The sequence below is a fragment of the Juglans microcarpa x Juglans regia genome, chromosome 2D (genome assembly GCF_004785595.1).
Source record: "Juglans microcarpa x Juglans regia isolate MS1-56 chromosome 2D, Jm3101_v1.0, whole genome shotgun sequence".
In the NCBI taxonomy this organism is placed as follows: domain Eukaryota; kingdom Viridiplantae; phylum Streptophyta; class Magnoliopsida; order Fagales; family Juglandaceae; genus Juglans; species Juglans microcarpa x Juglans regia.
Genome location: NC_054596.1, coordinates 36,567,269 through 36,594,544, shown reverse-complemented (window position 1 = coordinate 36,594,544; position 27,276 = coordinate 36,567,269). Strand labels below are relative to the sequence as shown.

At 36.1% G+C, this 27,276-nt stretch overlaps 2 protein-coding genes and 1 pseudogene across 2 annotated transcripts; 2 read left to right on the top strand and 1 right to left on the bottom strand.

Moving 5' to 3' along the window:
• Positions 1–238: 238 nt before the first annotated feature.
• On the top strand, positions 239–2,466 carry LOC121249479 (probable glycosyltransferase At5g25310). The gene is made up of 5 exons (XM_041148185.1): positions 239–856; positions 948–1,078; positions 1,444–1,792; positions 2,169–2,370; positions 2,459–2,466. Exons 1-5 carry the CDS (start codon positions 239–241, stop codon positions 2,464–2,466), a joined length of 1,308 nt encoding a protein of 435 aa, XP_041004119.1.
• On the bottom strand, positions 2,415–2,950 carry LOC121251102. Its single transcript, XM_041150424.1, is given in 2 exon segments — positions 2,415–2,698; positions 2,700–2,950. Coding segments are annotated over 2 exon segments (240 nt in total). The 5' UTR covers positions 2,796–2,950; the 3' UTR covers positions 2,415–2,554.
• A 12,227-nt stretch (positions 2,951–15,177) lies between these two features.
• Positions 15,178–16,671, top strand: LOC121249478 (annotated as a pseudogene).
• The last annotated feature ends 10,605 nt before the right edge of the window (positions 16,672–27,276 follow it).

Sequence of the window (27,276 nt, the reverse complement as noted above, 5' to 3'; positions counted from 1 at the left end):
ATGGGGGTACATATTTCGGTTTTATAAGGTGTGTCAAATGGAAAAGCGGAGATGGGTTTTCATGTTGGGTGCTGTGGCTGTTACTTACCTATTATTTCAGTCCCTTCTGCTTCCTTTCGAGAATGCTCTCCGGTCTCTGTTGCCGGAGGGTGAGGTTCCGGTACGTGCTGAAAGTAACGTCCTGGCTGTACATTCTGTTGCCAAGTCTGTGATTGTTCGTAACCCGCTGACAGTACATATGTCAGAGTTTAATGATTCGATGTCAGTTGGGGTGGCGAAAAATGAGGATGTTGGAGTAGCAATTGGGGATGGCGGTAGATCAAAGGGAAAGGACAATGATGCAGAACATGGTTTTGAACTTGTTGTGTATAGAAATCTAAATACTGGCTCTCCATCTGAAAATGTTGAACATATGAAGGAGAATTTGGAGAGAGTTAGAAATAAGGGAAATAGTTCTTTTGATGAGGCTAGTGACGGTAGGCATAGCATCCCTCAAGAAGACATTTTGAAATTGAGTGATGGAGTTTCTATGGAAAAAAATCCCGAAGAGAATATGCGTTTCAAAACAGAAAAATCCAATGGTATAGATACAACTACCCAATCCCCCCATCTGGAACTACCCAAGAAAACTTCATCAATCACCCTCACTCATCTTGAAAATGTGATGTCAAATGCAACCTCTTCTGCCGGTTCTTCTGCCCTGCAAAGTGATATAGTGACTTTAAAAAATGATTCTGTGATGTTGACTAGCTCTGGAAAGAAGAAGATGAGGTGCAACATGCCGCCAAAGTCAATAACATATCTACATGAGATGAACAGCATACTAGTGCGGCACCGTGCTTCTTCACGTTCAATGGTACAAATATTTGTGATTTCTATCTAAGCGAAACTTTCACACACTTTAGTTTTATGCTGAGAACATTAACTTCTTCTAATTGGTTTTGTAGAGACCACGATGGTCTTCTGTACGCGACCAGGAAATTCTAGCTGCAAAGTCTCAGATTGAGCAAGCACCTGTTGCAATAAATGATCCAGAACTTCATGCTCCTCTCTTTCGAAATGTTTCCATGTTTACAAAGTAAGCCTTATATACATTAGATGATTTATAAATCTTTTAAGGTTGAAAGATCATTTTCATTTTCATAAATGGGTTCTCGACCAGCTCTACTTCCTTGCATGACGTGTAAGGACAACTACCTTAGCCCTTTACTATGGTGGATATATCTTTTGAGCACAAACACCCAGAGAACTATACTAGCCAATCATATATACACCATAATCAAAGATAAGAACGGCAAGCGTATTTCGACACCCTTTCTATATTTGTGCTTAAGTCTTAATGCTGGTCTTTTGGACACAAACTAAGCCTGCTGGTGATGGTCTTGATCTTTTGAAAAAAATAAACATTTCATTTTTCAAACTTCGATTTGGCTGCTTTTTCAGGAGTTACAAACTCATGGAACGCACACTCAAAGTTTATGTCTACAGAGATGGGAGTAAACCCATCTTTCATCAACCAATACTCAAGGGATTATATGCCTCGGAAGGATGGTTCATGAAGTTGATGGAGGGAAATAACCATTTTGTTGTGAAGGACCCTCGAAAGGCTCACCTGTTTTATATGCCATTTAGTTCCCGGATGCTAGAGTACACCCTTTATGTACGCAACTCTCATAACCGGACAAACCTACGCCAGTATTTGAAGGACTACACAGAGAAAATTGCAGCAAAATATCGTTACTGGAATAGAACTGGTGGTGCGGATCATTTTCTTGTTGCCTGTCATGACTGGGTATGCTTGCAATGCATCTTTCATGTCTTGCTTTCACTCTTGTGCTAAAGTTGTATACAAGTAGTAACTCTATCATTTTTCATTTAGAAGTGGGTGTAAGTTCTCAAAACTTGACTGACAGATTCTGTTAACTATCTTCTATCGCATTGGTCCATGTCAATACCACACCACAGCCTTGATGATGCTTTAGTCATTTAAATGTGAGGTTCTGCTCCTATGAACTTTGTTCAAAATGACTAAGTATAGCATATCAAATGGCAAGTTATGGCACCATTGTGTAACTAAAGTTAACTCACATTAACCTGCTTCATTCGTATTTGACATCAGTTTAAAAACTGTTTGCACACATATTTGATACTATTCATTTGACACTCAGGCTCCATATGAGACAAGGCACCATATGGAACGTTGCATAAAAGCTCTTTGCAATGCTGATGTGACTGCAGGCTTCAAAATTGGAAGGGACGTGTCTCTTCCAGAAACATATGTCCGGTCTGCCAGAAATCCTCTTAGGGATCTTGGAGGAAAACCTCCGTCTCAGAGGCACATTCTTGCCTTCTATGCCGGGAATATGCATGGTTATTTACGCCCTATCTTGCTGAAGCACTGGAAGGACAAAAACCCTAGTATGAAGATCTTTGGTCCAATGCCTCCTGGTGTTGCCAGCAAAATGAATTACATCCAGCACATGAAAAGCAGCAAATACTGCATCTGCCCCAAGGGTTATGAGGTGAACAGCCCACGTGTGGTAGAAGCTATCTTTTATGAGTGTGTACCTGTGATCATATCTGACAACTTTGTGCCACCATTTTTTGAGGTTTTGAATTGGGGGGCATTCTCATTAATTGTTGCGGAGAAAGACATTCCCAACTTGAAAGACATACTCCTTTCAATACCCAAAGAGAAGTATCTTGAGATGCAATTGGGGGTCAGGAAGGTTCAGAAGCATTTTCTCTGGCATGCTAGGCCCTTGAAATATGATCTCTTCCACATGACTCTTCATTCAATTTGGTACAACAGAGTATTTCAGATGAAACTTCGATAAGTATGTGTCTTTTTTTTTAAAAGCAATTACAATGTGGAGAGAAGCGGTACTAATGAAATAATAAGTACAGAGAATCTAGCCCGTGAAATGGAAATGAGGCTGTTGGTTACAATCTGTCTTTGCACTCTTCCTGTCAAGCTGTGGGAAGTGTTTCTGTTCGAATGTGTGGAGGAAAATGTATAGCACTTATGAGGGAGTCTCATAAAGTGGTGTTTTGTATGTATATTGTAACATTTTTTGTTCTTTCTTTCTTTTCCCTGCTGTAAACGCATAAGATCTCAAATCCTTTTAATGTAGAGCGTTTGCTGTTCCTCAACAACACCAAAACTCTTAGGAGTTACTGGTGTTATCTTATCATCTATTGTCCTTTATTGATTCATTTTTTTTTTCTAAAAAAAGAAATTGCCTTATCGTTGCTGTAAGGATCTTTCATGTTAGTTTGATATTTATATGGCGTGTAGAATTTCGATGTACAGACTAAACCAGAATCGGACCATGAACCCTGCTTAATCACTGAAGACGATTTGAACTTTCTACAGTATGTATTCTTTTACATTTTTGAATGGCAGCATTAATTTTGTAACTTGGGTTTTGTGATGGTTTCGAAATGGAAGCTTCTCGTTGATTTTAAGATTTTTGAGTTTCAACATGAGAATGAGCAGTGGTGGCAGATTACGGAGAGACGCCGCAAGGTTACTAAGTACATCACTATCAATTTACTCGCTGTGGACTAGCTGATCACTATGGTCGTTGCATGCGTTGAGCCGGCAGGTCCATCCGAGTTCTACTCATCTAGAAGAAATGGGAGTCAGGTGTTGTTGGCCCAGCATTGCCATAATAAATTTGCAGAGGGTTCCTTCTTGTGCTCACGTTGCATCGAGATCGAAGGGGACTTTTGTTGAGGTTTTGACGAAATCATTGTTGACTTTGGAGGCTCATAGTTGTTTGTTGTTTGTTGTTTGGTAGGCCGGCGGGAGGACCTTGGGGTGGCTGGTGGGAAGGTGGTGCAGCCAGAATTTAACTTCAAGAAAGACATTTGGTTTTCCAAGGGGGGCTCGACAGGGGGTTAATGATGGTCCTTTTTTGATAGCCATGCAGAGGGTCTTATTGGACATGAGGGAAAATGCGGAAGTCATGTTGTGTTGGGTTGGCATGGGCATGGGTCAGGCTATCCTGTGGGCCTTAAGTAGTCTGAAGACAAGAAGGGAAAGAAGAAAGTTGATGGCCGGGCTTGGTAAAAAGCCCACATTGTGTTTGGAGGGTGAAGCCTCTTACTAGGATTGTTTCGGGTGTTTTGGGATTGGTTCCTTCATCATTCACTACAATGCCGGTCGTAGACTAGCCAACATCTAGTCCCGTACAGACTTCATCGTTGGTGTTAGGTGACCTCTCAGTTGGTGCGCCGGTGCTGGAAAGTGGACGAGGAGAATTTTTGCCACAAAATTTGTCTTTGTCGTTAGTGTTAGGCGACCTCTCGGTTAGAGCGCCAATACCGAAAATTTTGCCAAAAAGTGAAGAAGAGGAATTTTTGCCAGGATTTGTGCATCGAAGCTTATTGGTCAAGAAGGATACTATCTTGTTGTTCCCTCTAGTCTCATATGTCAAGGGTATGCAGCGACTCTCTCTCTCTCTCTCTCTCTCTCTCTCTCTCTCTCTCTCTCTCCTTGTTCTAGGCTTTCGAATGTATCACAGGTGGAGGAGACAAGAATTGTGCCTATGGTCTCTCATGTTTTCATGGGTGTCAAAGCTAATCTTCCCTCTTTAGGTCCTGTCCCTTCTCTATTTTCTTTGGTTAGTGATGCTTTTGTCCATCACTGTTAGGCTGTTGTTTGTGGCTGTTCCGTGGAGGATATTTCGGTATCAAGTTGTGGGGAGCTTCTTTACTTTGTTGTTCCGAATGGTATGGTGGCTATTGTGTTGATTCAGGGGAATTTCAACTAATCGAGGGGAAGAGGTTGGTGTTGAGAGTGGTCTGGGGTTTTGTAGGGAGAAGCCTTAGGGCTAGTTTGGGTAGTGGAGTATTCTGTTCATTATTTTATTATTACTTTTCATATACTTTTCACTACTATTCACTGTTATTTAATATTCTATCATTACTTTTTTATTATTTTTTACTACTATTCACAAACTATCTGAGATCATTTCAATACCCAAACACAACCTTAGTCTTTTTACACCCTGATTGAAACTGTGGAGGTTAGTCGTAACCTTCAACTGGTGTATAGGGAGAAGGAGGTGGATTCAGCTCTGCTATGCACCTTACCTCCTTTGCTAGCTACAGGAGGTTCATTTCTTGGAATATTCGAGGACATAATGATCCCAATAAGCATATTCGGATTAAGAATGATGGTATCATTATTACTAGTTTATGTGGTTGTTCATTTGTGAGTTGGGTTTACCTTCCCTCCAATAGTGCATCTAGAAGTATTCTTATTATGTGGGATAAGAGGGTGATGATTGATTCTATTAAGGAGTGCATTGGAAACTTTACGGTGTCATGTTCTTTTAAGAATGTGGTGGATGATTTTGGGGTGTATGGGCCAAATGCGGATAGTAAAAGGAAGGATTTATGGGATGAGCTTGCCGGTTTGGGCAGCTGGTGGAACTTACCTTGGTGCATTGGTAGTGATTTCAATCATAGTTTTAAATCACGTTCCATTCTAGCCATTTTCGGTCGAAATTTTCCATTCTGGTGTAGACTAAATGTAGTATCCAGTATACTATACCTCATCGTTCTATTTCGCTCTAAATTCTAGTTTGTTTCAGTCCCTATTTCGTTTCGGCCATTTCAGTCCCTATTTCGTTTCAGACTCTTTTAATGGCAGTTTTGTAATTTTCTTGTGCTTGTATGGCATTTTTGTAAATTTTAAATCTAGATGGTATTTAATTAATTTTAAAATATAAAAGGTATTGATATAATGTTAATTTTTTTGTAACTTTAAATATGTCTCATCGTTCTTTTTTTTTTAAATATCATTATTTTTAGTAATTTCTCTATTCTCTTATTTTTTCCTTATTTTTTGTGTGTCAACTCAAGTTTATGATTTTTAATGTATATTGATTTTATAAATAGTCAATTCTTCCATATAAATATATATAATATAATTAATTTTAAAACGGTACACTGAAATGTACTGGTATCGAAATACTCCATTCTAGTACTTAAACCGGAATTATCATTGAAACAAAATTTAAAAACATTGATTTCAATATGACTCGATTCATCAACAAAAGATTGGGAGAAGCCAGTCAAAGTTGTGCAATGAATGAATTTTTTGAATTCATCTTCGATATGGATTTGGTGGATCTACCACTTGTTGGTGGGACGCATACTTGGTCCAATTAGGACTGTAATAATAAACTGAAAATCTGGTCGGACCGATTGAATCGAAATGAACCGGTTTGTTCTTGTTTATAACCAGTTCGGTCCAATTCTAGTTTCTAAAAACAAAAACCTGGTCGGTATTGATTTTCACATTTTGAAAACCATCTTGAATCAAACCAGATAGCTATATATATAATTTTTTATATTGTATATAAAATGCTTTTTATATTATATATAAGTTTTTTATATTATATTATAGATATTATATACCAAATTGCTAATTAATATAAAATACAATTATAATGTTATTATTCATGTCTATTAATCTTATAACATAAAATTAATATAATGTAAAATTTTAATCTTAAATATGAACATTAATATTAAGTTATTAATATAAATTTACTTTTGATATATATATATATATCAATTATATATTTTCGTATAAAAAGTATAGAACTTAAATTATTTTTTTTGAAAATAAATTTTTACACACTTAATCATATATACTCGTATAAAAAGTATAGAACTTATATAGACTATATTTAAATTCAATACTATACTAGTATGTGTCAATTATTATAAAATAATGTACTTACACTATAATATGAATAAACTAATTATTTAGTATATATAAATATCATATTATTACTAATATAAATAATCTGTAAAATCGGACCGGACTGAATCCGAAAAAATTGAAAGTTTCGGTTTCAATGGTGAATCGGACTAGTATCGATTCTTAAATTTTTAAAACTGGTGTATACCAGTTCGGTTCTAAAAAATGTCCAAAACTGGACCAGTTACGCCCTTAGGTAAAATAATCGTGCTTGGTCCTATTTGAACATATTTTTGGTGTCTCCCTTTTAGGAGGCTCACTACTCTATTTTGCTCTAGAAGAGATTAGCTAGGATATGTTCGGACCATTTTCCTATCATCTTGGATTGTGGTGACATTCATGAGGGTAAGAGATATTTTACGTTTAAAAATATTTCGGTGAAAGTTGAAGGTTTTGTTGAAAAATGTAGGTTGTGGTGGTCCTCGTTTCTTTTAAAGGGTTTGCCAAGTTTTATTTTGGCTAGGAAACTCAAAACATTGAAGTGGGGTTTGAAGATGTGGAATGCAGATATCTTTAGACATATTGATTGCCCAAAACAGTCCATTTTCGAGGACCTAAAAATTTTGAAGGATAGGGAGCTGTGTGTTCCTCTTTTTGAGGAGGAATCTTTCATGAAATTTTCTATCGCAATGGAGCTTGAAAAGGTGCTTCTAATGGAAGAAATATCATATCGTGTATAGAGAAATCGAGAGCCCTTTGGTTGAAAGAAGGGGATAGATGCACTAAATTTTTCTATTGGGTGGCTATTTCTCATCGAAGGACTAATGTGATTGAGATGCTTCAGTTTAGTGGACAAGTTTGTTCAGATTATGATGTTATTAAGGGGTATATTGTCAAATTCTATGAAGATCTCTTATTAGAAAATTTTTCTTGGAGTCCCAAGCTTGATGGTTTGTCCTTCGACATTATCAATTAGTCAAGATCTATTTGGTTGGAGAGACCTTTTGAGGAGAATGAAGTTTTTTAGGTGATTGGTGAGATGGCTAAGGATAAAGCATCGGGTCCAGATGAGTTTTCTATGACTTTCTATCGTGATTGTTGGAATGTGGGTGAGGATATTATGAAGGTCTTTTACGAATTTTAATTTTTTGAAAGGGCATTGCTAGGTACAATCCAAGTTGGGAGGCCTACGCGCGGACGAATGGGCTTTTGGTCATTTACTTCTCAAATTGGTTTGAAATGTCAAAAAGGTCCTTAACATATTTTACCTCAAGCGATTCTTCTTCCCTCCAACGATAGAATTCTCATATCTCTCCAATGGCTCTCTCTCTCTCTCTCTCTCTCACCTTCCAACTCTTTATTCTCTCACCCATCTCCACCTCCTTTGCATCTTCTTCCTCTTTTCCCACTATAAAAGAAATTAAAGCTAGTAATATACTTCTGGACAAAGAATTTAACCCAAAAATTAGAGACTTTGGGCTGGCTAAACTTTTTCCAGATGACATCACGAATGGTTATGGAATCGTATAGAACCCTTCACAAATTTTTACAAACAAGTAGAGTGTAGATTTCTCATTTACTTATTTGTGACTCATGTAAAGCATTTGTGACTCAACCAAAAGAAAGAGAATGAAAAAAACTTGACCTGAGATGTACAATGTAGTCCCTGTATGTATAGCAAGTTTTTAATCGAAAAATTAAAGACTTTTGGTTGTAGCCATTCATCAACAAGATGAGCAGGATTTGTGTTTTACTGACAAAATTTTTTTTAACGAAAACATAATTGGCATAGCATGCAGTTACCATGGCAATTGTGCGTGGTGGATTTTGACTTCTCACAAAGAGAGGGAGATTTGAGAGAGTGCGAAGGAAGGTTTTTGTCTTTGTGCGAAGGAAGGTTTCTCTCTCTTTAGGAAGAAAGAGACTGATGAAACACCGTGTTTCATTTAGGCCTGCAAAGCAGTCCTCTATCTGTGGACTGCAATAAGAATTACTCTTTTTGAAAATTTTGGAAAAAAAACCTTAATGCGCCTTTTATTGTCCTTATTCCTAAGAAATTGGGGGTAGGGAGGTGAAGAATTTTTTTATCCATTAGCCTTGTTAATGAGGTGTACAAGATACTCGCTAAGGTTCTTGCTAACCGATTGACTGTCATTATGAGTAACATTATATCAAAACCTCATAATGCTTTTGTGAAGAGAAGACAAATCTTAGACTCAGTTCTAATTGCTAATGAATGTTTGGATAGTAGAATCATTGTGGGAACACTTGGGATCCTTTGCAAATTAGACATGAGGAATGCGTATGATCATGTCAACTGAGACCTTTTGTGTTACTTACATGGGAGGTGTGGCTTTCGAGAAATATGGATTTAATGGATTAGGCATTGTATCTCTACTATTCATTTTTTGGTTTTGGTGAATGGTGCACCAGAGAGTTTTTCTCGCATCTCTAGAGGATTAAGACAAGGGGATCCTCTTTCCTCTTTTTTGTTTGTTATTGTGATGGATGTACGTAGTCTCATGTTGAGTGACTGTTGTTGATGGAGGTCTTCTTACTAGGTTTTCCATGGGAGGTGTTAACATTACTTATCTTTTGTTTGTTAATGATGCCTTGCTTTTTTATGAACCAGACCTTGGTTATATTCAATATTTGAGGTCTCTTTTGCTTTGTTTTGAAGTTATTACGAGCTTGAAGATGAATCTTTTGAAGTCTAAAATGGTTCCTGTGGGTACAATATTCAATGTTTAGGGATTGGTAAACATCTTGGGTTGTAAGGTATCATTGCTACCCATGAAATATCTAGTCTTCCATTGGGGGTTGCTTTCAAGATGAACTCTATATGGAAAATAAGGTGTATGAGAAAAGATTGATAGATGGTTCTCGGGATGGAAAATAATTTATTTGTCAAAGGGCAGTAAATTTAACTCTTATCAAAAGCACTTTATCCAACCTCCCTACATATATTTTGTCTTTGTTTCCACCTATAGGTGTGGCATCTTGTATTGAAAAAACTTTTCGTAGTTTCCCATGGGGAGGTACTGGGGAGGAAGCCAAATTTTATCTTCTTGGTTGGGATAAGATATGTTCTCCGGTAGCTTGTGGTGGTTTGGGGATGTGCAACTTGAGAACCTTCAATAAAACCTTTATGGGAAAATGGTTGTGGAGATATCATCTGGAAGGGAAGACTTGTGAAGAGTTGTTATAGATTCCTAATACGAGAGCTTGAGGGGGGTTGGTGTTCTAATGAAATTGGGGATCATATGATGTGGGTTTGTAGAAATATATTCATTTTGGATGGGATCGGTTCTCCAACTTTTTTTGGTTGGTGGTTGGAAATGGTCATGGTGTTTACTTTTGGCACGATATTTGGTGTGGTGCAAGGGCTCTTAAGTGTATTTTTCCAATCTCTTTACCTGATTTCTAGTGATAAAGAGGCTATGGTGGATGATTTGGTGGTGTGTTCTAAGGGTTCTCTCCATAGAATGTTAGTTTTTTTTGTGGCTCATGATTGAGAAATTGGAATATTTTTAAAATTTTTTGATTCCTTATATGCTATGTCATTCGGTAAGGGTAATGTGGTGGAGGATAGGATGATTTGGATTCCTGTTGGGAGTAATAGGTTCTCGGTGTGTTCCTATTATAAGGCTCTCTCGAGATTCTCTAATGATCATTGTTTTCCTTGGAAGGTTATTTGGACGAATAAATTCCCTCCAAAGATTGCTTTCTTTGTATGGATTGTGTCTCTTGGGAGATTGCTCACCATTGATAATTTTAGAAAACATGGTCTCATCATTATGGATTGATGTTTCTTGTGTAAGAAAAATGAAGAATTTGTGGATCATCTTTTGTTACATTGTGAGGTGGCTCTGTTCTTATGAAATGAGATCTGTAACTGGATTGGTGTGGCATGGGTTATACTTGGAAGAGTTATGAATATTTTTAAGTGTTGGAAAGGTATTAGGGGAAATGCTCACATTGTCGTTGTGTGGAAATTGATTCCCCTTGGCATTATATGGTGTTTGTGGATGGAGAGGAATAATGGGTGTTTTGAAGACTGAGCTTTCCTTGGATAAGCTGAAAAAATTCTTTAATAATACTTTATTTTCTTGGGATTCGGTCATTAGTTGTAATGAGGATAGTTTTCATGATTTGTTTGTATCCCTCACTAGTGCTTAGTGGTACTTAGGCATTTTCTGTGTATACTTCCTGTGTAGTACCCAGGGCCTCAAACCCCACGGCCCAGGCCTAGGCCCAGGCCCAGGCCCACGAGGAGCCCAACCGTGGAGGACAAGGTATCGTTTCTTTCAAGAATGTGTTCTACCTCTTTTAGTTTTCTTCCCCGATGGCTTCTACCCCTCCCCTTTGAATCTCCCTCTTTCCCATAACCCATTTTCCTTGATGCAAACCCCAACTCCCCTAACAGTTTCTTTTTTTCTTCTGTGACTTTCTCCTCCTCAAAATCCTAACTCTCCCACGCCTCTTCGATTAGTTTCCATTTCTCCCAAAAATCAATTAACAAACTTCATGCCAGTCGTTCTCAGTTGGCTTTCCTGTCGTGCACCACGCTTGTGCTCGAGATTTTGCTGTCGATGCGCATTGCCAAGCTCGACAACGATAGGCATAATCTCTCTCTCTCTCTCTCTTTAAATTGTTAGATCACTTTCAATTTTATTTTACCTCCCTATTTGTTCTCAGTCACGGGCTTCCTCACTCTCTCCTACGAGTTTGTTCTTCTTAGTTGTTGGTGCTACGGTTTTGTGGGTTTGTGTATTTGGGTTGTCGTCAAGTCTCCTCACCGGAATAGTGCTGAATGGGATAAGTCTCTTCACTTACTCATTGGTCTCGGTTTTTGCACACCCTAATTTTCGCATAAATCCTTTAAACCAATGGCCTTCGCAGATCTCCCCTCCCCTGTGATTTTAGTGTATTGGTTTTCGAGACTAGTTGATTCTCTTGAAGTTATTTTTTCCTTCACCGTATTTTTCTTGCTGAGCTACGGTAAGATTGCATCTGGATCTGTACGTATGTTTCCTATCATTTGTTTAACTGCTACAAGTTATATATTTGACCCTCAAATTCTACTCTCTCTCAACAATGTTTGCCTTGGCTAGTTTTAAGACGTGACCAACTTAGCCACAAGGGTCGATCTATGTCTCTAAATGCTTGGGTAATTTTCTTCCTTTTGCTTGTCCAATTTGAGTGATTCCATTGCATGATATTCCCAAATTCAAAACTCAAGTATTAGAGTTGTTGCTGGTTTACAGGGCAGCATTTATGCTACTGGACAGCGTCGCCTTACTCACTAACTTTGTTTGCCACAAACGAGACTAGGTATGATAACTAGAGTGTAGACTTATTGTGTGCATTGAAATGTGTATGTCTGGTAGTTGTTGGAAAAATTGTAAGGAAATGTGTTTAAATAATGAAGCATGTAGGTGGTGTGGTTTATTATTAGATGGTTGTTTTGGGGATGACTTTGGTGATTTCGGGTGTATATGTTTGTTGTTTGCGGGATGTTGGTTGTTGGATTGATGTTGAGGGATAGTTGATATTGTCGCTATCCATATTGGAAGGTCTCTTGGGTTGTGTTAATTCTCTTGGCCTAAGACTGGACATGTTGGATGATGTGACGGGTTATGTTGGACATGGAGTTTAACGTAATGGTTGTTTTGGGTTGAGTTATGTGGCTATACAGGTTTACTTTGTGACTGTGATTGGGTTGGTTATGTTGGGCTGGTTGCGCTTGACATATTGTTAGTTGTGTGGAAGTTCGAGATTGAAGTGTTTGCTGATTGGGATTGCTTGAGACATATGGGAGTGACTACTGTAATATGATAAACTGGTTTTGGGTGTGAGATAGGTTAATTTATGAAATGTTTAATTGACTTACATGTTGGGAGTAAATGAGGGCTGGCTTATTGCTAGAAATAGTGGGCGTTGGGCTTGTCTATAAATTTAACTACTTTTGGACCTGTTTTATTCTATTCATAAGATGGTGAAAATTTTGGTTAATTATGTTTATACGCTAGTATGGTTATTAACGTGTGTACAAATATTATAATTTAGGTTATCGTGACATGGCTAGATTACAATCGCAGAACACACTACCAGTGTCAAGTAGACAGGGTTCCTGTACTAAACTTTGCATAAAAAGAAAATGAACTGAGACTGATTTGTGAAAAAATATGCATGATAGTTTTGAAAAGAAATGTGAAAACAACCTCATGTATGTGTTTTGCATTACTCATAAAATCTATATAAAAGAGAAAGCATTTTCTGACATGACTGGTGTAGATATGAGCAAAACGTTTAGCATTCAATTTTTGAACTGTACAAAAAAAACGAATATGAAATTTAAAAATTTGTACTTGTTATATGAAGATATTCTGAATCTGTTTTGATATGTGAAAATGATAAGAATATGTTCAGTACTCTGTTTGATGTGATATGGCGTCTGAAAAATTTTTGGCATGACATTTTGATTTTGTTTCTGATTCTGGTTCTGATACATTGATTCTGATTCTGTTATATGGTTGGTACTAACATCTTTGTGTCGCTCTCAAATGGTCATGGTAAACCAATCATTACAGTAAGGGAAAGTGGATTTCTACAAAAACAATCATTCAAAAGCTCTTCTAATGTTAAATTTAAGAGTAAAACTCAGCACGGGTGAACTGTCTTACCACAGGCAATGCACAAATGCTTGTACATAGGATGAAAGCTGTTTGTGAATAACAGTCCATGCACTTCCGTGGATGTCTTACAATAAATATCTTGATAAGTAATGCCGTTGGCTATGCCTGAGGATCATCATCTCGTCGTCTTGGTAGTGCCGGTGGAAACATCCCGTTGTGCTGTTGATGTGGAAGTGCTAGTGGAATCCTCTTCTTTGGAACCCTCGGAATAGTTGGTGAGAGACACCCCGGTCGAGGTCCCTATTGTGTCGCTCGCACCACCTGGTGCCCGTGGTGTGCCCTCGGAAGCTGGTGATCTTTCAGTTAGGGTGCCTCAGCAGGCTAACGAGCGGTAGCGTCCCCCGGGCGTAGATACGACAGTCTCATCCACTTCTACTGCTTGTTCTGCTACCGACGGCCGCTCTTTTGAGAATGAAGTTGCGGTTTGCCCAGGGCCCTTGGCTCTAAGGTCACTGCAATGCCTTCCACAGTGCCTTCGCCTGCAGCCGTTAGACGAGACGATCCAGCTTTTGTGGTGGGTGGAGAAGAGCCCAAGCTGCTCAGAGGCTTGGACCTCGTTATTAAGAGGGTGGTCGCTGCCCCTCCAGTAACCGCGTCGCAGAGGTGGAGCACCAAGCATAAGGTGGGCTCCTTCTGGATGTTGTAGTTAGCGAGGGTTTGGCAGGTCTGTGCGAAGATCCGCACATCCAAGAGGGAACGATTGTTGAAGAGCCAGTCCCGACTCACGTAGAAGGCATCGGGGGTTAGCCTCCGATCCTCGCCACCGGGGTGGTCGCTGATGGAGCTCGTCGAACCGAGGTGACTGCACAAGCGCCAGATGGGGAGAGTTCGGTGGAGGTCATTCCCCTTTGGCCCGGTTGGAAATGGGGGGTGTCACTCAGAGGCCATCAACCAGGTCATCAAGTGCTTATTTGGCTTCTTCCACGAGATTTTTATTGCCTTGCAACTTCTCTTCCCATCTTCTTCCTTTTTTTGCTATTTTCTAGATTCTTTTATTGATTGTTCCATGTTGGCTTCTCTTGTTGTCAATGTTCCTCTAATCTGGCAGCCTTCATCATGGACGGCCAAGAGGTCGTTGAGCAAGAAAAACCAGGCCCTTCCACGCAATGACTTCATCTTACAGTATGCCTGTGTCAAGAGGGATGAGAGGGAACAACTAGAGCAAGAGCTGAGGAAGGTTCGGCTTGCCCTAGATGAGGGTAGCAAGAAAATTGAGAAGCTTAGTCGGCGTCAGAAAGAGCTAAAGGAGTAGGCGAAGGAAGACACCAAGCGAATGGGGCATTGGAGTAACTTATCGCAGATCTTTGAATATTGAATATTGAGAGTCACAACCTTTACAAGCATATTGAGTAATCATAAAGCTATACACATACTCTATCAATCAACCCAAATAGCTTATTATAATAATCATAACCAATTAGTATATCGTGGAAAAATACATTTAGTAGTCTGTACAAAGATATAGTATCTCCTGCTTTAATTTCAAGATAGCTAACTATTTTTCTATTAAAACTATTTTTTAGGTAAATATTCAATTGAGATAACCGATGAAACTCACCTTCCAACTCCTATTTACGGGGAAGGAGATGTCATTTGCCCAAGGACTTGATATTAATTTACAGAATTGGTCATAGAACTCATGTAAGGATGACCATAAGTGTCATGTGGATGTTCATTGTCATATGGTCTTAACCTTCAATGGAAATTCTGCGTGCAGGAACTTCACTGAAAAAGTAGATAATTCATCTCTCACCAGAAATGCTGGCCAGGAACATAGAAAAATTATTCTGGACCTGCCTTGGCGACTTGACTCTACAGAAAACTATTTTTGAACTTTCAATAAGAAATATCAAGTCTCTGAAAGTGGCCGAGTGGCTGCTTTGCAACTCAACTTATGACCTTGAGCCTGCCGCATTTACCTTGGCTCGGAATATTCTACTTATGGGTCCAATTTTGGCGAGCAACTAGCTATGAGACTTAGTAGGAAACGTTTTGACAGAGGATCAACTTGTCTTAATTGGTTGGATCAACAACCACCACGCTCGGTGACATATGTTGCATTTGGATGGTCCACAATTTTTGACTCAACCTAGTTCCAAGAATTGGCTTTGGGGATTGGACTCTGCAACAAACAATTCTTGTGGGTCATGCGGCTAGATATCACTGATGGGATAAGTGATGCCTACTTAAAAGGATTTCAAGACAGAGTAGCCACTCAGGGGCAGATGGTGGGTTCTGTAGCGCAACAGAAGATTCTGAGCCATTCCTCAGTTGCTTGCTTCCTTAGTCACTGTGGTTGGAACTCCAGGATTGAAGGTGTTAGCAATGGGATCCCATTCTTGTGCTGGCCTTATTTTGCTGACAAGTTTCTTAACCAAAGCTGTATTTGTGATGTTTGGAAGGTTGGATTGGGTTTAGACTGAGATGAAAGCAGTATAATAAGACAAGGAGAAATCAAAACGAAGGTGGAGCAACTTTTGGGCAATGAAACCTTAAGGGCTCGTTTGGAAGTTAGAAGTAGCTCAACTCAGTTCACTTTGAAACCTCATTTGCCATCCAAACTCACTTTGAGCTGAGTTTACATCTGTACAAGCATTCAACTTGTTTTATACTATAGACCGACGTAACCCATCCCTGACTTTGCAAAGATTGCTGACTTTGTCCGTCAGTGATTCCTATGGAAAAAAACAAATGAAAGGAAACAAATAAAAAAAATTGAAGAAAAAGTAGTATGAAAAAAAAGCTTGAAAGAAAACGAAATTGTAAATACTATGAAAATGAAAAAAAAAAAAAAAAAAAAAAAAACCAATGGCTGCTCCAACTCGACGTTTTAAGCCTTTGACCATTGTTTTCGTTGGCGTGAAGGGTTGCAGCGCACGCAAATGCAAAGTTTTTTTCTTTGCTGTATTTGGCGTTGAAATAGCAGACTATTTAGATTTTTCTTGTCAGGTGAACAATATAAAATAGTGGTGAGATCCATTTCTTTTACAACTTCTCATAAATATATCTACACTCATCTTAACATCTAAACACATTTTAAACTCATTTTAAGTGGATCCCACCAAACTCATTTAACTATCTCAACTCACTACTATTTATAAAGAACTTAACTCAGTTTAACTCAATTTAACATCTAAACGCAACTTAAAAGTAAGGACTTTGGATCTCAAGAAGTTAGTCATGGCAAGCATCAAAGAAGGCGGTGTGTCTCAAAATAGTTTAAAGAATTTCATTGAATGGATGAAAGCCTAGAGCAGTTCCTCATACAGTTTCCAAACTTGATTTGCACTTAGCCTTTTCTCTCTCTTTATCTTTTTTTTTTTTTTCTTGAGATTTTATGTGAAATAAATTACATCAAAAGGGGAAGGAGATCACACCAATAAAGAAGACTTGCTTATTGAAATAAGAGGGTACTACTCATCATTTCACACTATATATTTTATATATTTTAATATTATTTTTTATTTTATTTTATTTTTATTAAACTAATTGAGTTGTTCTACTTATCATCTATATACCACATATTTATTATAGAAAAACTTAAAAATAAAATAAAATAGGTATAGTTTGTTATGTGTGGAGATAAGTAAAATTATTCTTGAACTAATGAGGGATGCTACTCATCATCTTACGCCATACACTTTATATATTTTAATATTATTTTTTATTATTTTTCAACATATATTAGAACTTTCACTTTTTTGAAGTTGCGTAGAAAAAAACGTACAGCAAAAAAAATGCAAAGTAAAAAAAGGCACGGAAAATCTTACAGTAAAAAAAGATAAGAAAAACACAATAAAAAATAGAAAATACTAATATGCCGTCCCAACTTGACCGCTCTTTTTAACCGTTTGGCAAAAAATTTTTTTTTAACTTAATGATTAAGGAAGTGTTTTTAAGTGTATTGGTATATTTTTTTATTTTTTAAAAATATTTAACTATATTAAAAATATATAAAATAAAAAAAACAAAAAAAAAAGATTGGGCGTTACGCCCAGTAATAAATGCTGGATGATAGAGTAGCATTGTACATAAAAAACAGGCCTAGAAAAAAACTAACGGTAAAAGAAATGCACAGGAAAAAGTACAGTAAAAAAGCATAAAAAAGGACAGAAAAAATAGAGAAAATAACGCACATAAAAAAACGTAGGTAAAGAAACGCAGAGCGAAAAAACGCATAAGAACAAATGCACAGTAAAAAACGCATAGAAAAAAAACGCACAGGTAAAAAACGTATAGAAAAAACGCAGTTACAAAAATTACAGAAAGAAGGCACAGGTAAAAAAACGTACATAAAAAACGCATAAAAAGCACAAGTAAAAAAACGTACATAAAAACGCATAAAAAACGTGGAGGAAAAAATGCACATAAAAAACGTACGTACACAAATGCAGATAAAAAACGCACAGGTTAAAAAACGTACAGAAAAAACGCACAAGAAAAACGTACAGAAAAAACGCACAAGAAAAACGTACAGAACGCACTAACAAAAACTTAAAAAAACGCATGAAAAAAACGCACAAGAAAAATGTACAAAAAAAACGCATGAAAAAACGTACAGACAAACTGCATAAAAAACACAGAAAAAACGCACTTGCAAAAAGGTACAAAAAAAGGCACCGAAAAACGCAAAGGTAAAAAAGCTTACGGAAAAAACTTACAGAAAAAAACGCATATAAACGCACAGAAAAACGCATAGGAAAAAAACGTACATAAAAACGCATAAAAAACGTGAATAAAAAATGCACATAAAAAATGTCCGTAAAAAACGCAGATCTATGAAACGCACGGGAAAAACGTACTGTAAAAAGTGCAGAAAAAACGCATAAAAAAACGCACAGGGAAAAAACGTACAAAAAATGCATAAAAAACGCACCGACAAAAACGTACAAAAAAAGGCATAAAAAACGCACAGGTGAAAAAAAATAACATAAAAACGCATAAAAAATTTGGAGAAAAAACGAGCAGGTAAAAAACGTATAGAAAAAATGCATTTACAAAAATTACAGAAAGAAGGCACAGGTAAAAAAACGTACATAAAAAACGCATAAAAAGCACAAGTGAAAAAACCGTACATAAAAACGCATAAAAAACGTGGAGAAAAAATGCACATAAAAAACGTACGTACACAAATGCAGATAAAAAACGCACAGGTTAGAAAACGTACAGAAAAAATGAACAAGAAAAACGTACAGAACGCACTAACAAAAACTTACAAAAAAACGCATGAAAAAGACGCACAAGAAAAACGTACAAAAAAACGCATGAAACAACGTACGGAAAAACTCAAAAAAACGTACAGAAAAAATGCATAAAAAACACAGAAAAAACGCACTTACAAAAAGGTACAAAAAAAGGCACTGAAAAACGCAAAGGTAAAAAAGCTTACGGAAAAAACTTACAGAAAAAAACGCATATAAACGCACAGAAAAACGCATAGGAAAAAAACGTACATAAAAACGCATAAAAACGTGGCTAAAAAACGCACATAAAAAACGTCCGTAAAAAATGCAGATCTATGAAACGCACGGGAAAAACGTACCGTAAAAAAGTGCAGAAAAAACGCATAAAAAAACGCACAGGGAAAAAACGTACAAAAAATGCATAAAAAACGCACCTAGAAAAACGTACAAAAAAAGGCATAAAAAAACGCACAGGTGAAAAAAAATAACATAAAAACGCATAAAAAATTTGGAGAAAAAACGCACAGGTAAAAAACGTATAGAAAAAACGCATCTACAAAAATTACAGAAAGAAGGCACAGGTAAAAAAACGTACATAAAAAACGCATAAAATGCACAAGTGAAAAAGCGTACATAAAAACGCATAAAAAACGTGGAGAAAAAATGCACATAAAAAACGTACGTACACAAATGCAGATAAAAAACGCACAGGTTAAAAAACGTACAGAAAAAACGCACAAGAAAAACGTACAGAACGCACTAACAAAAACTTACAAAAAAAATGCATGAAAAAGACGCACAAGAAAAACGTACAGAAAAACTCAAAAAAACGTACAGAAAAAATGCATAGAAAACACAGAAAAAACGCACTTACAAAAAGGTACAAAAAAAGGCACTGATAAACGCAAAGGTTAAAAAGCTTACGGAAAAAACTTACAGAAAAAAACGCATATAAACGCACAGAAAAACGCATAGGAAAAAAACGTACATAAAAACGCATAAAAAACGTGGCTAAAAAACGCACATAAAAAACGTCCGTAAAAAACGCAGATCTATGAAACGCACGGGAAAAACGTACTCTAAAAAAGTGCAGAAAAAATGCATAAAAAAACGCACAGGGAAAAAACGTACAAAAAATGCATAAAAAACGCACCGACAAAAACGTACAAAAAAAGGCATAAAAAACGCACAGGTGAAAAAAAATAACATAAAAACGCATAAAAAATTTGGAGAAAAAACGCGCAGGTAAAAAACGTATAGAAAAAACGCATTTACAAAAATTACAGAATGAAGGCACAGGTAAAAAAACGTACATAAAAAACGCATAAAAAGCACAAGTGAAAAAACCGTACATAAAAACGCATAAAAAACGTGGAGAAAAAATGCACATAAAAAACGTACGTGCACAAATGCAGATAAAAAACGCACAGGTTAAAAAACGTACAGAAAAAACGCACAAGAAAAACGTACAGAACGCACTAACAAAAACTTACAAAAAAACGCATGAAAAAGACGCACAAGAAAAACGTACAGAAAAACTCAAAAAAACGTACAGAAAAAATGCATAAAAAACACAGAAAAAACGCACTTACAAAAAGGTACAAAAAAAGGCACTGATAAACGCAAAGGTTAAAAAGCTTACGGAAAAAACTTACAGAAAAAAACGCATATAAACGCACAGAAAAACGCATAGGAAAAAAACGTACATAAAAACGCATAAAAAACGTGGCTAAAAAACGCACATAAAAAACGTCCGTAAAAAATGCAGATCTATGAAACGCACGGGAAAAACGTACTGTAAAAAAGTGCAGAAAAAACGCATAAAAAAACGCACAGGGAAAAAACGTACAAAAAATGCATAAAAAACGCACCGACAAAAACGTACAAAAAAAGGCATAAAAAACGCTCAGAAAAACGCACAGGTGAAAAAAAATAACATAAAAACGCATAAAAAATTTGGAGAAAAAACGCACAGGTAAAAAACGTATAGAAAAAACGCATTTACAAAAATTACAGAAAGAAGGCACAGGTAAAAAAACGTACATAAAAAACACATAAAAAGCACAAGTGAAAAAAACGTACATAAAAACGCATAAAAAACGTGGAGAAAAAACGCACATAAAAAACGTCCGTAAAAAACGCAGATCTATGAAACGCACGGGAAAAATGTACTGTAAAAAAGTGCAGAAAAAACGCATAAAAAAACGCACAGGGAAAAAGTGTACAAAAAATGCATAAAAAACGCACCGACAAAAACGTACAAAAAAAGGCATAAAAAACGCACAGGTGAAAAAAAATAACATAAAAACGCATAAAAAATTTGGAGAAAAAACGCGCAGGTAAAAAACGTATAGAAAAAACGCATTTACAAAAATTACAGAAAGAAGGCACAGGTAAAAAAACGTACATAAAAAACGCATAAAAAGCACAAGTGAAAAAGCGTACATAAAAACGCATAAAAAACGTGGAGAAAAAATGCACATAAAAAACGTACGTACACAAATGCAGATAAAAAATGCACAGGTTAAAAAACGTACAGAAAAAACGCACAAGAAAAACGTACAGAACGCACTAACAAAAACTTACAAAAAAAACGCACAAGAAAAACGTACAGAAAAAAACGCATGAAAAAACGTACGGAAAAACTCACAGGTAAAAAAACGTACAGAAAAAATGCATAAAAAAACACAGAAAAAACGCACTTACAAAAAGGTACAAAAAAAGGCACCAAAAAACGCAAAGGTAAAAAACCTTACGGAAAAAACTTACAGAAAAAAAAGCACAGAAAAACGCATAGGAAAACAACGTACATAAAAACGCATAAAAAACGTGGATAAAAAACGCACATAAAAAACGTCCGTAAAAAATGCAGATCTATGAAACGCACGGGAAAAACGTACTGTAAAAAAGTGCAGAAAAAACGCATAAAAAAAGGCACAGGGAAAAAACGTACAAAAAATGCATAAAAAACGCACCTACAAAAACATACAAAAAAACGCATAAAAAATGCTCAGAAAAACGCACAGGTGAAAAAAAAAAAATAACATAAAAACGCATAAAAAATTTGGAGAAAAAACGCACATAAAAAAGAGCACCTCCCAAGTAAACATTTTTTTCACTGTTGCAAATCAGTATTGCAATTCATAAACTTATACATCACATACCATAATTTTTTTAATTTTTTTTTTATTTTTTTAAATAATTAAATTTTTCTACTCATCATCTATATAAAAAATTAAAAAAAAAATAATAAAAAAATAATGTATAGTATAGGACACTTACGAATAGAATTTTTGGTTGCAAATTCCTAAGATCTTAAAATATGGTCTGACCCAACAGTTTTTTAGTGTGAACAGGCAGATCTCTGCCACTTCAATTGAAGTTCCACTTTGTTGTAAGGATACATTGTAATAATCTGACCTATTCTCATGATTTCAAACTGAAATTTCTTTTACATAAATTTTAAGCGGATGAAAACGAAGATTCAAGAGACCTATCTCCTTTTCTTTAAAATAAAAAGAGAGAGAGAGAGATGACGTCATTGATCAGTAAGTTTAAACTAATGAAAAGATATATATTTTATTATTTATTTTATATCTTAACATATATGTCGTTTGGATAGTAAGTTGAGATGAAAGTTGAATAAAATGCTATTAGAATATTATTTTTAATGTTATTATTGTTTTAAAATTTTAAAAAAATTAAATTATTTATTATATTTTGTGTGAAAATTTTAAAAAATTATAATAATAAGATAAAATTAAATGAGATGAAACACTTCGCATATACAAGAGGGCCTTAAAATCTAGTATCCCATCCTCCACCATGTTTTTATAGGAAATGGTATTATTATATAAATTGGAGTCTTTTTGGAAGTGTATTCAATGGTTAACCACGTGTAATTGACGAGTTTTCAAAGGGTTTTATTTGCCTCTGTTTTAGATACATCATATATATGTGTGTCCAAATCATCAGCTTCATGAAAATACAAGAAGTCATGTTTTCATATTTGGAGAAATCTGGGTTTAGATGGTCTCTCAACTATTGATTTCTCATATTTACAACTCTCAACGCTTTTAGCTGTAGATTTTGGTTCTACTCGATTTTCGGCGAAAATATGAATTATATGGGTATTTTATCAATTTTATTATATACAAATATTTTTACGTACTCTTTACACACTCTATTAATATGGCGGAACTAAGTAGTTATTGGCCTTTTATACACAAGGTCTAAGAACCCATTTGGATGCTAAGAGTATCTCATAATATTTATAAATAATTGTGAGTTAGGAGATACTTGGAGAATGAGATGAGATAAAAATTTTGTAAATAGTAATAAGATGATTTGTAAATTATAGTGAGATAGTTTGAGTTAAATATTTATTAGATTTTGGGAAATGAGATAGAAAAAGTTGAATAAAAAATATGATAAAATTAAAATATTGCTATAATATTTTTTCTAATATTAATTTTGTTTTGAGACTTGAAGAAGTTGAATTATTTTTTGAATTTTGTTTAAAAGTTTAGAAAAATTATAATGATTAGAGTGTTTGCGTTTGAGTGATATTTGAGAAGGAAATAAGATAAGATGAAATGATAATGATACCGTTACACCTCTTTTACTACTGGCTTTACTACTTTATTTTTTTTTCTTTTTACTATTTTAATCTAGATTAAAAATTTCAAAACATGACCTTCTTGCATAATTTAGAAGGAAATAAATTCAATCAACTATTGTAATCATATAATTTAATTAAAATAAATTCAATTTTATAAAATTTGACTTAAAGAGTAAAAGAAAGTCAATATTTATAAAATTGAATTTATTTTTAATTAAATTGCCTAATTATGTTGATTGATTGAATTTATTTTTTTCTAAATTGTGCAAGAAGATCACGTTCTGAGATTTTTAATCTAAATTCAAAAAGTAAAAAGAAAAAGAAATAACTGAGTGGTAAAATAGTAATACATGAGGTGTAAGTGTATCATATGGGATGAAATGAAATTATTTCCAAACAACCCTTTAAGATGTTTAAGTGAGTTTTGTGTAAGGGTGTGGTCCCATTTAGTTGTGTTTAGATGTATAAAGTTGAGATAATTTTAACTATTTAATGAAAATTTGAAAAAATGGTAAGTCTCATCAATGATTAGTTTGTTTTTGAAATAATTGAATATTTATTTTATTGATAGGTTTTATTAATAAAACACAATTATTTATTAGAAATTCCACCAAGGCATTTAAAAATTAATTTTCCACATTTCCCCCAAATTTATTTAATTCGAATTTTCCCAAAATGAACAATTATCAATTATTAAGACACCATTCTAGTTTAAAATTATTAGATGGAGATTTTATAAACATTATTTAATAAATACACAAAATAATTATATTGCTCAGCCCCGAATTTACTAGGAATTTTATATTCCATATATATTTTCTACCCAGAATATTATAAAGTACTATCATATGGAAGAATATGAATAAAATGATCATTGTAACGACTTATTGGAAGGCTCAAACCACATTTATACTTTAAAATGACTAGTCAATAATATAATTAGAGTCATATTGGAACATTATAAAGAGCAAGAACTTCTCATTCTCAAATAATATCCTTATCATATGAGATATCACAATCTCACCCTTAAATTTTCAATGTCTTTGTCGGGCCAATCCATCATATGTGGTACAACTCAAGTATCATATTTTTAGTTGGGATAGACTCAAATACCATTTGTAACGCCCGAATAGAAGACCCAAGCCACATGACTTATACTCCAAACAGATTAGTGAATGATATAACTGGTGCCCCATTATAACATTATAAAGAACAAGAACTTCCTTTTCTTAAGTAATATGAAATCTCAAATGCCACCTACTTTATCACAGGTTCTTAGGGTAGTAAATGAAAGCTTGGGGGTACCAATTTTTTTGAAGCAAATTCTGGCACTAGCCTTGGTAATGGTCTGCACACAGAGGAGCCCAAATCCAAAAAACCCTCAAAGTTCTTTAATTGTTTGGTATCAGTGGCCTAAATGATTAGCTTTGGGCTCTGAGAGCAAAGCAAAAACTGTAGGCCCAAGTACATAAAGTTGTGTTACAAATCCACCAGCCTGCTAGTTTTGTAAGTATGCATGTGCGTTTGTTACGAGATAATCAAATCAAATCTTCTAGGTGGGATTGAATTAGGCAACACAACATGCGGAAGATTGTGAATTGTGAATCAATGATGTTTGAGGTATGAGGGAATAAAATATACCAAGCCCAAAATGATTTTCAAAGCTCAACCCATCAAGAGGCCATCACTGGAAGACAAAGAAAGATAAAGGAAAATGGGACAAGAACGGACACAGGACTGAGGGTGTCAAGAGGCAGGGGTGTTAGATGAAAGTATGAAAGGGAGAGAGAGTCAAACACACCAAGCAGACATCCCTCACCACTACCAAGATGCACGCAAGCAGATGGTCAGATAAAAGGGATATGGAGCTTACAGTTTAGGGGCTTTTGGCTTTTTCTTCGGCTTATCCTTCTTTAACCTCTAGAAGGAGAGCTCCAGAGAGAACATATTCTCTAGCAAGTAGATCTTCAGTTCCCATTGTATAGTGAAAAATAAGAGGCTACGAGAAACTGTAAACAAGTATATTATAGTAGAATCTCCCCTCCCAAACCCCCGTGGATGTAGGACTAGTGTCAAACCATGTAAATATGTGTGTTCATCTCTTCTGATTTTCTCTGCATTAGAATGACGATGATTTCTCGATGTGCTAAATAATCACCAAAGGAGCAGATGAAACTCTTCCATATAAGTATCTTTAGTATTTCCAATTTTACTTTTATGATAAGCACTACTACAAAAAAGGGGGAGTGAACCTTTCCTTGCCTTGGAGATTAAGTGCACAGCACTCAAGTGCTTTTCCATGCACACAATGTTTAAGCTGGAAACAAAACTTCCCGGCCACTTAGGTTGTAAATGCCATTGCTTTTCCATTCACCCTACGCACTCCATGCGGGGTCGAGCCTACCTCCCACTTATCTTGCCATGACGTGCTCGCGCCCTACGTATCTCCATGCAGTTGAGCCTACCTCACGCTTATCTCACTAAGACGTGCTCACACCCTACGTATCTCCATGAGGTTGAGCCTACCTCATGCTTATCTCGCCAAGACATACTCGGGCCCTACATATCTGTACACGGTTAAGCCCATCTCCCGCCTAATCCCATGTTCGGAAATCTTTACTGCTTAACGCGAGAGGAACGTATGACCAGAGCAAACTCCCGAAATTTATTACTCTGCGGACGGAGGTAGATAATTTCAATTGCGTATTTTACTTGTGAAGATTCTCAATATCTTCTTTGGGATGAATTACCCTTAAGAATTGCGGACAACTGTGAGGGGGTAAAATACATTAGGTCCAGCCGGTCAAGGGTACATCATTATAAGACAAAGGAAGAGAAAGAGAAAGGGGACAAGGGGGTGAGGGTGTTAAGAGGCAGGGAGGTGTCAGGAGAAAGTAGGAAAGGGAGAGAAGGTCAAAAACGCCAAGCAGACATCCCTTACCACTACCGAGGAGCACGCAAGCAGAGGGTCGGATAAAAGGGACAGAGAGCCTACGGTTTGGGGGACTTCTGGCTTCTTCTTAGATAGCACATTTTCTCCAGCATGTAGATTTCTAGCTTCCATTGTACAGTGAGAAGTGAGAGGCTAAAAGATACTATAAACAAACATATTATAGCGGAATCTTCCCTCCCCAAACTCCCAATGGACGTAGGCATAGTGTTGAATCACATAAATCTGTGTGTTTATCTCTTCTTATTTTCTTTATATTTAAATATTGTTCACCGCTATTAATGTATGCATCAACACCATACAACCACACCGGACTACTACCAGAGGCTCCAAACAACGTCGATTGAGTCCAAGCCTGCCTCAGCGCTTCCCAAGAATTGATCTTTCTTCCTTTTCAGGCTGCACTGTTTTTGGGCGTTAACACGAGGAGTGTTTTGTTTTTGTACTAGTTGAAACTAGGTTTCGGTTCCAAGAATCCTAATGATTTTTTTAAAACTCGAGTTTTGTTTTCCCATCCTATGAGTAGTTGATAAACTAACATTATAATTTTCTATCCAACAAAAAGTATCTGCACTGCATTTTGAAGGTGTGTTCTTTACAGTTCTTCAAAAAATAAAAAAATTCTTTGACTCAAGCAGCCAAGCTCAGTAATAGACATTTCCTTCGGAATGTGCATCCAGATATCATCAAGCCAAATTGCATGTATCCAATTGAATGGGGTACCTTTCTTGTGCTGGCCTTACCTCGCCGACCACTTGCTTGGAGTATAAGCTCCTCTCTATTTTTACATGGACTCTATCCATTTCACTTCAAATATAAAAGGGGTCGTTGTCCCTTTCTTGGGCAGTAGCTATGTTTGTGTTGTGCAGAAGGATTTGATCATGATGAAAATCGTAACATTCGGCGCTGTGAAATCAAGAAGGTTTAGCAACTTCACGATGAAAACATAAGAGCAAGATCTTTACAACTTTAAGATGAGTGTGATGAATCCTATTGCAGTGTGGTCAATCCTCTTAGGATCTCAAAAACCTTTAACAATTGGCTGTTGCTTTAGTTTCAAGTTTATATTTCCTTCCAAGAAGTAGTTCTTGGGAGCGATCCAA